Source organism: Colletes gigas, unplaced genomic scaffold (genome assembly GCF_013123115.1).
Source record: "Colletes gigas isolate AHSC1104 unplaced genomic scaffold, ASM1312311v1 Colletes_gigas_Sc00041, whole genome shotgun sequence".
In the NCBI taxonomy this organism is placed as follows: domain Eukaryota; kingdom Metazoa; phylum Arthropoda; class Insecta; order Hymenoptera; family Colletidae; genus Colletes; species Colletes gigas.
In genome coordinates, this window is record NW_025106670.1 from 63,549 (window position 1) to 76,724 (window position 13,176).

The following is a 13,176-nucleotide window of genomic DNA, read 5'->3' on the forward strand; positions in this document are numbered from 1 at the left end:
CTCGAAAGTGGTTAGGATTTCGGGGGTATGTCTATTCACTAAAAATGATTGTAATTCACCACTGCAATGGAAAATAATTTTTCCACAATGATTTGAAATTTTTTTTTTCGCCGAAAGATTTAGGCACTTTCTGAATTTTTTTTCTCGAAAATGATTAGGATTTCGGGGGTATGTCTATTCACTAAAAATACTTGTAATTGACTCCTCTAACTAAATATAATTTTTTCAGAATGATTTGAAATTTTTGAATTTTATTTTTTAATAACTTTTTAACGAGGCCTCAGTCAAGAAATTGATATTCTTGATTTTCCTCTTATTTTGGCCTCCAGAATCTCCTATTAAAATTTTCCCCATCAATGGCCGAAAAAAAGCAGCTCCACAAATTAAATAGGCCTTTCCTTTCTTGCAATATTAATTGTCGATCAGAGTGCCTTCACGCCAATAATAAAATTAATTCGTACGTGGCACAATGGTAAAGAACCATTATATTTCATCCTTAAATTCTGAGGCATCCTGTATAAATACGTTAACAGAAGTCACTCACCGAACGAAGGAACGCCAACTGTCCAGGAAGCTCTTCTCCACGATGTAGAACTTCTTCTCCGGATCCTCGCATTTCAGTATCTCGTTTCTGTTTCTGCCATGGTACAACTCGTTCAGCTCGTCCTTTTGCTGTTTCGCTTTTATCTTTACATCTTTCTTCGCTCTTTGCGCGTTCTCCATCTTTTCCTGCGGAACAAAACACTCATAAATACCACAGAAATTCTGTCGCATCTATTGGGGACCCATTCTGTGGAATGAAAACAAGAATACCATTTATACCATAGTGTAGGTACTTATTTTAACCCTTTGACTGCTAAAGACGTGTATATACACTCTCACTAGTCCATCAATATATACGAAAATATTTTAATTTATTCGCATTTAGAATGTTAGAATGGTCTCTTAAATCGTCGAGTACTTTTTTTCGCCGCCAGTCGCAGCGCCATGCGACGATCGCGCCATCTACGTTGATGGATTCTTTCTAGAACGCGCCGCAGTCAAAAGGTTAACAATCAAGATATTTACAGAGCTCGTGAGACACACTGTATATAACTTTGCAAGAATATTAATCTATAGAATTTAAATGAAACTTACTTCGCAAATTGAACAGGACGCAGAACCGATCAGATATTCCTTAGACTCCGGGAAATATTTCCGTAGAATGATCCAGGCTTCGCAGGGCACAACTTTTCTCGAAGAGTCGGGCGTCTTCAGCGAATTGTGCTCACAAAGCAGATCCTCGTTGAAGTAGATTATGACTTCGTTCTTTTCGCTTTCCTCGACATCCTTCGATCCCTCGCTTTCTTTGCTCGCCGGTTTGGTATCGATTCGAGGACCGTTCGGCCCTTGACAGTCCTCTTCTTCTATTTCGTGTTCCAAATCCTCCGTGAACTTCTCCATCGCGAGTCTCCGCCAGGACTTCAAGGAGTCGGCGCCCACGATGTAACTCGTCTCAGTTCTAAGAATATAAAAATGAATATTCTTCGACCGACTACATTTGATTAAATTACAAACAGTTTGAAGGGGGACTCACGGATCTTTGAAATTCCGCACAAGCTCGTTCACCTCCTTGTGATCGCGTTCGAGCGACAGTTTGAAACGTAGCAATTTGTATCGACGTTTCACGCAAATTTCACAGAGAGAGTTCTGATTCAATCGTGGCCCCCCGCGATATTTCGCGTAGATCATTTCCGCGGCTAGTACAGGTAGACACTTGGCACGGTTCACCTTTAGGGGATCGAGTCGATAATGCGAGCACATTAGGCTGGAATTGTCGATCGGTGGCACTCCGTCGGAGCATGAATGACCAGTAAGACATTTCGACAACCAATCGGTTGGAATCCACTGATATTTCTCCCACGTGACCGCGTTGGAAACAATATTATACACATCTATAATGAGCTGCCTCTTCAAGTTCTGATCTTCGATCTCCTTTTGCTGAAACAAAATTTTTAATTAATGCATACTTCTATACTTCCTTGGATTCAATCCCCATTTGTTAATACGTACTTTCTCTTGCTGAATGGCCAATAAACTTAACTCGTGCTTCACGTTTTCTTGCCTCACTAAATCGCGAAGCGTTGGACTGACCTCCCAACTCTCGAACTCCATCTGCAAAATGTTAAAAGTGTATCCTCTCAAATGCGATAAATATGTAACAAAAGCAAGAAAAAGAACTTACTTCCTCGTAAAAATCACGTTCCCCGCAGCTCATAGCTCTATGCGCAGCGCCATTCAACTGTTTGTAATCTAGTTTTGTGTTATTTGCGAACGGTTTCTTAATTTGTGCATCGTGTTGATCCTCTTTGTTATCAGACTCGTAGTGTTTACCATTGTGTTCGTCGATATTGGAATCCAGCATCATAGACGTTATCTTTTCCTGTACAGTAATGTCTTGAGAAGACAACGCTTCGGTTTCGGCGTCCATTTTATTTTCTGTGTCCAGCTCCACTACTTCATCGGGGCCACTCGAATCGGACACCGTAGAATCTGGTCCGTTTTTACGCTGTCCTTCGTCCGACGAGTCCGGTTTCTCTTTATCGATAAACATGTTATGTTCCGTGTTATGATTGTTTGTTTCTATTTCCCCCTTCTTCGATTTTGCTTTCTTCCAGTTGCTCATCCGCCATTCGACCGTAACTTTTTTATACACTAACATGTACGCGGTATTTGAGGAAAGACAACCTTTTGGTATACGCCCTCGCCTAACGATCTTCGTAGTTTCTATAAGAACAAAAACTATGCAATAACTTCCGATAATTACATCATAGATTTCTTTAAATATGTCGCGGTAATATTTGTGCTCACCGTTAACACCGTCTTCGATTCTTTTGTTCTGCATTTTCTCGACTTTATCATCGCTAAATTGATACCACTCTCCATTCGAATTACATATATTGGCGATGTAATGGCCCGAATGCGCGGATGAACCTTTATGACTCAGAACCGCGACAAGACTGTACAACTGTGATTGCGGCGGACATCTTACATATTCAGACATATCAAGATCCTCTGGAAACTGTATAAAAGAATTCAGCTTTCTTTTCTGCCCAGAATCTCTGTCAAACAAAATAATACATATTGGTAATATGAAGGGTACCATGTGTCCACGAGAAGAAGGCGCAGCGTGTTTACATCCCCACTCCTGTTGCAGCCCACTGATTAGTCTACGAATCACAGCCAGGGATCGCTATTGGCCGAACACGGTGACGAAAATAGCAACGTTGTCTTCCAATGGAAACGTTAGCTATCAACGAACTTCCTGTTTGGATATTACCATTGACTCGATAAGTTTCTCGTAATGAAAAATTAGTTTAATTTAGTATCTTTAATAATCATTGATATTAAATCAAGGAAGCCATCGGAATCATGATTCAAACGACAGCGGAAGAAGTGAGTTCGAGCGGATTTATATTATTTTTGATAAATACAAATTAATTCTCTTTGCTATAAATGAATTTCAAAGATGTTAAATTAAACTAATTTTCTGATTACGAGAAACTTATCGAATCAATGGTAATATCTAAACAGGAAGTACTCGTCGTTGACCCAGACCTAACCCAGACCTAACCCAGACGTAACTCAGACCTAACCCAGACCTAAAACAGACCTAAACCAGACGTAAACCAGACCTAACCGAGACATAACCCAGACCTAACCCAGATCTAGGGTCTGGGTTAGGTCTGGGTTAGGTCTGGATTAGATCTGAGTTAGATCTGAGTTAGGTCTGGTTTAGATCTGGGTTAGATCTGGGTTAGGTCTGGATTAGATCCGAGTTAGATCTGGGTTAGGTCTGGATTAGATCCGAGTTAGATCTGGGTTAGGTCTGGTTTAGATCTGGATTAGGTCTGGGTTAGGTCTGTGTTAGGTCTGGGTTAGGTCTGGGTTAGGTCTGGATTAGATCTGAGTTAGATCTGGGTTAGGTCTGGTTTAGACTTGAGTTAGATCTGGGTTAGGTCTGGATTAGGTCCGAGTTAGATCTGGGTTAGGTCTGGTTTAGATCTGAGTTAGATCTGGGTTAGGTCTGGGTTAGGTCTGGATTAGTTAACAATCCAGACCTAACCCAGACGTAAACCAGACCTAACCCAGACCTAACCCAGACCTAACCCAGATCTAAACCAGACCTAACCCAGATCTAACTCGGATCTAATCCAGACCTAACCCAGACCTAACCCAGATCTAACCCAGACCTAACCCAGACCTAACCCAGATCTAAACCAGACCTAACCCAGATCTAACTCGGATCTAATCCAGACCTAACCCAGACGTAAACCAGACCTAACCCAGACCTAACCCAGACCTAACCCAGACCTAATCCAGACCTAACCCAGATCTAACTGAGATCTAATCCAGACCTAACCCAGACCTAACCCAGACCTGTCACCGACTTCGACCAATAGCGATCACTGTCTGTGATCTGCAGACAAGCAGACTACAAGAGTGGGAATGTAAACACGCTGCGCCTTCTTCTCGCGGACACATGGTATGAATATTTTAAGTGTTTAGTATCGAATTAGAAATATCTACCTATGAAAGACGAAACGCATCAATTGTATGTTTAACGTTTCTGGGAGGGATTCCAAGCGTATAAAACGACGCGCATCCTTTTTGTCATTGCAGGTAACGCAATGATATTGATTTGGTCCGGTTAGTTGTTCCACGGACAAGTATTTCTCTACAGCCTCCTTCAGGGTAGCTGCAAGCTGCAGGTCCAATTCGTAGAATGTAGTGGATGTCGGATATTCGGTACCGCATTTCGAACAACTGCGTCAGACATAAAATCCAAGTTATTCAGGAAAAATTGGCTTCTCTCTCGGTCAGATCAGTTGATCGCACCAGTCACCGTAGCGAGCAACGTGTCCTACCATGTTCTCATCGTCAAGATCATCAGCATCATCATCGTTTAGGACAATTCTCATTTGTTTTCCACTTCAGAAAACCCACCAATTGATATAGCTGTATTTCCCTTGAGTCAGCGTCTGCAGCATCTCCTTCAGTTCTGCGGTTTGTTGCAGTTTCCCTTCGATATGGCAGAGGAGTAGCTTGGAGAATTCCTGTGCGTCCTGTTGAGTTCTAGTATCCAAAGACAACGCAACAGCAAGATTCATTGGATCAAGGAGACGACGATTCCCAAATTGCATCATTGCGAATATGTATTGCAACTGCCCAACCGCCGTCACTGGATGAAATGGTAGCCCTCCCTTCTTAGCTTGACATACAGCCTCCCGTTCTTCCGGATCGTCTGTGATGTTCCATTTGTATATTATCCTCCTAGAAACATCAAATCGCATTTCAGAATTGCAAATGCATTAAACGTATATCGCTAATTGCAAATACATACCTCATATCTTCATTGTGAAACCACATTTGAATTAGACTGTTAACATAACAAGTTGCACCTAGATTCTTTAACCCAACATACTCCGTAGGATCTCGTAATTCCGATAAAGAACTTTCTAAAGACATTACTTCTACAGGTTGCGATTTCAGATACTTTTCCTCCCCTAGTCCTGTTAGACATTGCGGATTATTTGTGCAATTGCGTCTGAAAACAAAATGGTTACTTTGAAGTATTAAAAAACAAAAAACGTAAACTTCTTTTCGACAAACATACAACTTACTTGCAATTTTTACATGTTTTTAAACCTATTCTGTAAGCAGTTTCCAAATGTACAGTTTCTATTCGTTCTGGTAAAACACTTTCTACCCAAGCCCATGCTAATTTGTCCAAATCAGTCTTCTTTGTTGGCGGCATTCTTATCTAAAACATATTAACCTAAATCTTAAATTCTGAAACAACAAAACTAATTTTAATTTAGAAATTTAAGAATTCAATGAATTTTAGAAACAATTTTATTCGAAGAGAGGAAAATACATCAATTTACACCTTTTAACAAAGTAATCATTTTTTACTAGATTTCGATGCTTTTGTCAAAACAGGTTTCAACATTTTAACGTTTACGATTCTGCAGAAAAGAACTAAAAGAAAAAACCGTGTAACTAAAAATTACATGTGATTAAAACGAGCATTAAAACAAGTACACAACGCCTATCTTACATTCAATGGAGTACATGATTCGTTACATTTCGCGCCATGAGAAAATCGCGATCTACCCAGCAACGTAAAAATGGAACAAAAGTGGCACTCGATAGAATCGATTTTACTAAAATTCTGTAATTGAAAACAAAGGTAGAGGACTAAACGTGGGTGATATACTGAATCGGTAACAAATATCTGATACAAGAACGATCTTCCACGCCTGAAAAATCGTTGATTTTATACCTGCACGAAAGTATAGCTCGTTGCTGGTTTTCGAGGTTATGAAAAACGCCGCTACAACCTTTACAACATTCTGTTCTTCCCCTATAACATTAACTAGTTTGTAAAAAAAAAGTAATCACGTTTGCAAACACACTTAACACCAGTGCTTATTGATACTTTCCACGTATTGATAGAAAAGTATCATCAAAACACTCTAAACGTCTGTTGTACACTGATCGCCATATGCAATCGGTTTCTTTCAAGGCGCGCGTCAAATCAATCTCTAAATAATACAATACATCTTCTAAGAATAATTTATTCCAATAAAATCATAATTTCGTAATTTCGAACATAAAATACATTTTATGCGAATGATTTTTCCGCGAATAAACGAATAAAATAAAACGCCATTTTACGATGTACGATATATTCTAAAATTAAACAACTTTTTATTGTAGGCACATTATTGAATTTTAAATATATCTGCGGTTATTAAATATTTCAATTACTGTTATTAAAACATAATTTATTAAAAAAAATTATTAATTATAAAAGGGAATATTTTTAAATAGTTTTCATTTTTATTTTTTTAATTATAAATACAATAAAAAATGTCTCAAGATGAAATAGGTAAATGCCATTTAAAAAAGTACAAATAATAAACTGAGACATTTAGAAATTCATGAAATTTATTTACAGTTGGCAGTGATATCCTGTTAGAATTTCTGGAAGTAGCGTTCAATCATATATTGTTCTTCAGGAATTTGTATCCTAAAGAGATTTTTGCAAAGAGAAAACTATACGATACAACGGTGTACGTTTCCGAACATCCAGAGCTCAACGAGTATTTAAAAAATATTTTGAACGCTATCGGGGAACTGGTGAAGGAGAATGAAAATAACGTGAAACTGGTGAACCTTATTTTCTACAACAAAAACAAACAACCGATTGAAAAATTTGCTTTCGATCTAATTAAATTGCAAGCAGATACCAGAGAGTACGTGCTTTTTAAATAGTTTCTTAATTGCGCGATGGAAATTTTTATTATTTGGACAATTCTTATAGAAAAGATCCGTATTACTTAAAGACTGAAGAAGGACTAAGGACAATTTGTTTAAAACTATCCATGTGCGAAGCGTACCTGAAACCATTGCCGGAGGATTCAACTTTCTCTATTGAAATTCAAACGTACGAAACTGCTCACGTTGCTCTAAGTGAAAATCCTCATTGCGATGATTTTCCATGGATCATTAACGAAGACGCCTTCGAAATGACAAATCAGAAGTTACTTCCGCTAAAAACTATTAAAACTGACTGTTTGAATTTGCAGATGTATGTGATCGAGAGCGAAGAAAATAAAATTATAAATTAATTGCAATTAGTATACTTGTTATAGACAATAAATTTTCTATTCGTTGTTTGGTAAAAAGAAATTCGTTTAAGCTAATTATTATTTTGTTTCATTAGTAGCAATTAATTCTTTTTTTTAAATTAAAAGGTGAATGCGAGCCTTTCCTTCTTGGTTAGTTTGTTAAAATAAAATAAATTTTGGTAATTTAATATAAAATTCTCTAAACTATACTTACTATTAGAGGTGGAGTATTCTGTGTTGCGTATTTCCTTTAAACGAATAAACAATCTCCTATATGAACGCAGACAATTCAAACGACAGAGAAAACCATCAAAATATACCATTCATTTTGTAGTTATTATTACACGTTGGTATTAAGATAAATTTTATTAAGATCAAAGTGTTCTTTATTCTTAATAATATATACATGTCATAGTATGAAAAAAGAAATTTACATTTGCATACACCGATAATATAATCTAATAATAATAGAAACTTTAATTTTACTTATTCTGTACCGCTGTATCATTATCGTCACTTTTATCTTCGTCATAGCCATAGATACTATAGAAATTCTCTGAAGTATTAACGACTTCCTGATTGTCTCTTGCCTTTTGATAAGCAATAGTAAATCCCCTCCCTGTACTAATTTTCTTTGCTTGTTGATAAAACGTAGCCGCTATACTAGGATTTAAACAGGTGGTCTTTTTTTCATTTAAATTCTGATAAGATATATTCTTTTTAACTTTGTTCTCTTTAGAGATCTTTAAAGAACTGTCATTCTTTAACTCCGAAGTATTTATTTTTGCTTCGAAGGTAGTTTGTCGAATCGCAGAAGTATTCATTTCTTCTTTATCTTCGCACAGAGAAACATTTTTCAAATTCACAGAACGATTCGATTTCTCGTTAAAGGTATTGTTAAAAATGTTTTCTACGGATTCTTTCTCCGACCGTGCATTTTCCATACTTTCCTCCATGGAAACCTTTTCCAATTTGGAAATTATCTCGTTGTAGCAGATCCTGTTTGTAACATTGTTCAAAGAATTTGAATCGCACGATAATGCTTTAATAGCTTTCTTGGGAACTCTTAAAGGTGTTTCTAATTCCTGTTAAAGAGAAAATAAATATGATATTGGTGAAAGATATCATAAATGTGAGTGCAAAAAATAATGTATACTTACCGATTGTTCGACGCTACTGATATTATGTTTGCTGTTGTCGTGGTCACCAAGTTTAGCAACTCTTTCTCGTTCGAGTTGTTTATGTTTCTTCCTTTGCCCCTTCGACAGACCCACGCCCGTCCTTAATACATTTTTTTTTTCGGATGCAACCCATGGATCGTACGTAGGATTATCCTAAGACATATAATTATTTTCATTAAAGGTTATTCCTTGAATAATAGTCTAAAAATGCTTTTGCAATAAATTCATAGAATAATGATACATCTAAAATTTGTAAAACTGATTACACACTCCGGACCAGTCCTCGTCGTTCATTGTAGTACTTTCCACATTGCACGCACTTTCTATGGGAATTGTTCCAACTGTTACTGCTGGTTCCATCGAATACTCATAACATTTCATATTTCCACTGCTTTCGCACTCTTTAAGGTGATTCTAAACATAAACAAGAGTCGAAAAAATGAACGGAATAGAAAAAAGAGAAATTCCTTCGGAAATTGAGAAAAAAGAAACCAAGAGAGAACAAAGGATGAGAAAAAGAAATGGAGAATAGGAGCAGAGACACATAGAAATAAAAAGAATCTCGGCGCGCAAAGTAGCTGAAACATTTCGAGATGTGGAAAAATGAAAATTTCAATGAAAAATTCACCTCGTAATTCTGTGGATCCACTTTGTGCGAAGCATCATAAATGCACACAAGCTTGACACCTGGATAATTCTTCGCACATTTAACTAAATGTGTTTGCAATCTACTACGTATAATGCGATGCGATTTGTCGAATGGACATTGTGTATAATCACCAAGAAAACTCATTTTTCAAATGTTTATATAAACGCACAGTGAAAGTATTAAAGGGTAATTATCTTCGAGTAAATATTTTCGGCGACAATTCGTGACGCCGACAGTGCGATCCCAGTGACTGAGAGTCAGAGACAGTGATGGACATCGTGGGAATTTTGGTCATGCGCACTGGGAATTTCCCCTCGCGGAATTCCTTTCTGCGCATGCGTTAAACGTTTCAGGGTTCTAGCAGTCGATGTATATCCACGTAACGAAGGTGACGTATGTCGGCCGGCGTGTTCGAAAGAAGGGAGAAAATTGCACTCGAACAAGAAACTCAAGGTCAAACTAGGAAAATAGAGATACTCTTATTCTGTTCTTTTTATACTCGGCGTCGTATCCTTGAGCGTTAATTTATTTCGCGTGGGTAACTATTATAATTCGTTTCGTTAACCGATAAATAGAACATGCTCGTGGTATTAAAAAAGGCACTCTTTGTTTCCAGTTGTCTCGAGCAGCATTTTCGACACACGACCTCGAAGAATTCCTGATCTCGTTACTGTTCTCCATTTCCGAGCTGTTGTATATGTTTTACATAAATTATTTGATACAGCAACTGTTGGATTGCGCGAACAACTTCGTCACGGTGATGTAAGCGTGAAAAAACTGCTGTATTTTTTGAAAACGCTAAATAAAAATCATACGAGGCAATCTAGAGTTTCGATTTTCTCGATATTTTCAGATACCACACCAAGTGGTACAATATGTCTATAATTACACAGAAATTGTTGCTAATCATCATGACAAGGTGCAACGAACCTTTCCGTTTCACATTTTATAACTTCTATTACGCATCGATCGAAGGATTTTCAACGGTACATCGCTTTATTTATTAATAATAACGTTGCCCACGAGGAATGCGTGTAATTGTAATTTACATTTCAGCTAGTAAGAAACACAGCGTCTTATTTTATGGTAATATCATCCATCGAGACTTGATACAAACTTTACGGGATCCAATAATAGCGGAACAAATAGTAAAATATTAGTAAATAAGGTAAAGAACCGTTTCTTAACACTAGAAATACTAAAACTTAGTATATACCTATATTGGCCAAAAGCAGTCAAAATGACTTCATTGTGAAAGACTAACTAATGTGTAAAGAAATTTGTTTAAAATTAATTTTTAATATTATGTTATAATATTATGAATTTAGGGCGCAGAAGTAAAATAAACAACTTGTTAGAACAAGTATCACTGCATAAAGATTCGAATAACAAGTATTACTTTAGCTTATTGAGAAACTGTAATTTTTCAATAGGTCTGGATTAGGTCTGGGTTAGGTCTGGATTAGATCTGAGTTAGATCTGAGTTAGGTCTGGGTTAGACCTGAGTTAGATCTGGGTTAGGTCTGGATTAGATCTGGATTAGATCTGGGTTAGGTCTGAATTAGATCTGGATTAGATCTGGGTTAGGTCTGGATTAGATCCGAGTTAGATCTGGGTTAGGTCTGGATTAGATCTGGGTTAGGTCTGGGTTAGGTCTGGTTTACGTCTGGGTTAGGTCTGGTTTACGTCTGGGTTAGGTCTGGTTTACGTCTGGGTTAGGTCTGGGTTAGGTCTGGGTTAGGTCTGGATTAGATCTAAGTTAGCTCTGGGTTAGGTCTGGATTAGATCTAAGTTAGCTCTGGGTTAGGTCTGGGTTAGATCTGGGTTAGGTCTGGGTTAGGTCTGGATTGGTATGTATTGTACATTCAAAATCCAGACCTAACCCAGACCTAACCCAGACCTAACCCAGACCTAACCCAGATCTAACTCAGATCTAAACCAGACCTAACCCAGATCTAACTCAGATCTAATCCAGACCTAACCCAGACCTAACTCAGATCTAATCCAGACCTAACCCAGACCTAACTCAGATCTAATCCAGACCTAACCCAGACCTAACCCAGATCTAATCCAGACCTAACCCAGATTTAACTCAGATCTAATTCAGACCTAACCCAGACCTAACTCAGATCTAATCCAGACCTAACTCAGATTTAACTCAGATCTAATCCAGACCTAACCCAGATCTAACTCAGATCTAATCCAGACCTAACCCAGATCTAACTCAGATCTAACCCAGATCTAACTCAGATCTAATCCAGACCTAACTCAGATCTAATCCAGACCTAACCCAGATCTTGGGTCTGGGTTAGGTCTGGGTTATGTCTAGGTTAGATCTGGGTTAGGTCTGGATTAGGTACGCCCAAATCGTCAATTTATCATGTACTTGTATGTTATCATGTGTTGGTAATCGAAAAAAAATGAAAACTGTTATTTCAATACAGAGTCGGAACTGGTCATATAAGAAATTTACTCAATTCAATAATAAGAGTCATTTGATTATTTAAAATTTCCCAAGCAGTCAATATGACCATATTTTGACCAATATAGGTATAACACATATACCGGAAATGAAGGAGGGAGGAGGTAACTACAATTATTAATAAACGCATTTATATGGTGTGCAAAAAGTCACAAAATTCTAAGAAATTGTGTCATTATATACATAATTGTTTTTCTAATTGAAATTAAAAAGCAGTCAAAATTACTTCCTTGGGCAATCTAGTGTTAAAGCGGAACTGGATTTCTACACAAGGATTTTCTTCTTGCTGGATCCAACTCAGCGTTGTAGATAGTATAGATCGAAATAGTCAAAATAGCAGAAGATAGATGTAAAAATTTTCTGTCAAAGTTTCATTCGATCACATTATTGAAATAGACGACTTCCAGGGAACTTCTTTCGTATCAATACATTTAAACAATTTATCCAATTTATCATTAAATAATGAATGTTATACTTTGCTCCAATATTCAATGTTTTAAAAATGTAGTAAAATTTCAAAGTAATATAAATTAATAGTACCTTTACATTCGTTCATCTTGTTACAATTTGTATCAATATTAAAAAACAGAGTCGACACATTCCCAGTTTCATTGATATTTGGATCGTGGAACGAAGGTTTCTTGATTAGAAGTACCAGAAGTTTCCTTTTTAAAGAGTTCTTTTTAAGTTCTTGTTAAGTTCTTGTTACTTAGGTATTGCGATCGAACTAGCGGCGCTTGGAGTGACTTCAATGCGTGGTAGAGTCTCTCTGTCGGGAGCGAGGTTTACTTATAACTGACTCTTAAGGGTTGATTGCAACTTACTGATTGTAAGTTCAGCTCCAACGCGAGGTGAGGTCTTAAAACCAGACTGTGGGACACTTTTCCCCTAGTTGCAACTTGCGATCGGTTAAAAATTTATGAAAAAGAAGGGTTCACAGCGAGAAAATAGCTACATGTAACGATATAATGTCACAGAATATGCAACTGTTTCTCCGTAGCGGCACTTTTCTTTGAACTTACATTACGGATCGATACGCCACTTGCGATATAATTTCTATGCAATTTGCTACGAATTTCCACGGTAAATTCGAAGGGAGGGAATATTTTATTAGAGTACATCGAGGGTGGAACGGAGGAGCGATCGTTTACTCGCAGTTGTACTTTAACTTGCGATCGGGAATGGACT

At 37.4% G+C, this 13,176-nt stretch overlaps 3 protein-coding genes across 3 annotated transcripts in view; 1 reads left to right on the top strand and 2 right to left on the bottom strand.

Moving 5' to 3' along the window:
• LOC122402925 (ubiquitin carboxyl-terminal hydrolase 48-like) overlaps positions 1-6,539 on the bottom strand; it is a gene marked incomplete at its 3' end in the record, with an annotated part of 41,430 nt that extends 34,891 nt beyond the window's left edge. The window contains exons 1-11 of the mRNA XM_043406123.1: positions 6,326-6,539; positions 5,664-5,803; positions 5,384-5,587; positions 4,987-5,313; positions 4,570-4,806; positions 2,851-3,101; positions 2,225-2,766; positions 2,053-2,154; positions 1,577-1,980; positions 1,138-1,501; positions 545-729 (exon numbers count right to left, since the gene is read on the bottom strand). Of these exons, the coding sequence (XP_043262058.1) occupies positions 545-729; positions 1,138-1,501; positions 1,577-1,980; positions 2,053-2,154; positions 2,225-2,766; positions 2,851-3,101; positions 4,570-4,806; positions 4,987-5,313; positions 5,384-5,587; positions 5,664-5,797 (2,750 nt within the window). The remainder of the gene's footprint in view (positions 1-544; positions 730-1,137; positions 1,502-1,576; positions 1,981-2,052; positions 2,155-2,224; positions 2,767-2,850; positions 3,102-4,569; positions 4,807-4,986; positions 5,314-5,383; positions 5,588-5,663; positions 5,804-6,325) is intronic.
• Positions 6,540-6,887: 348 nt separating this feature from the next.
• On the top strand, positions 6,888-7,676 carry LOC122402914 (mitotic spindle assembly checkpoint protein MAD2B). The gene is made up of 3 exons (XM_043406103.1): positions 6,888-6,934; positions 7,004-7,301; positions 7,370-7,676. Exons 1-3 carry the CDS (start codon positions 6,916-6,918, stop codon positions 7,674-7,676), a joined length of 624 nt encoding a protein of 207 aa, XP_043262038.1. The 5' UTR covers positions 6,888-6,915.
• Positions 7,677-8,090: 414 nt separating this feature from the next.
• LOC122402892 lies at positions 8,091-9,811 on the bottom strand. Its single transcript, XM_043406049.1, has 4 exons — positions 9,486-9,811; positions 9,128-9,271; positions 8,837-9,010; positions 8,091-8,761 (listed from the first exon to the last, which is right to left on the bottom strand). The coding sequence occupies exons 1-4, from the start codon at positions 9,648-9,650 to the stop codon at positions 8,159-8,161; spliced, it is 1,086 nt and encodes a 361-aa protein (XP_043261984.1). The 5' UTR covers positions 9,651-9,811; the 3' UTR covers positions 8,091-8,158.
• Positions 9,812-13,176: the final 3,365 nt, after the last annotated feature.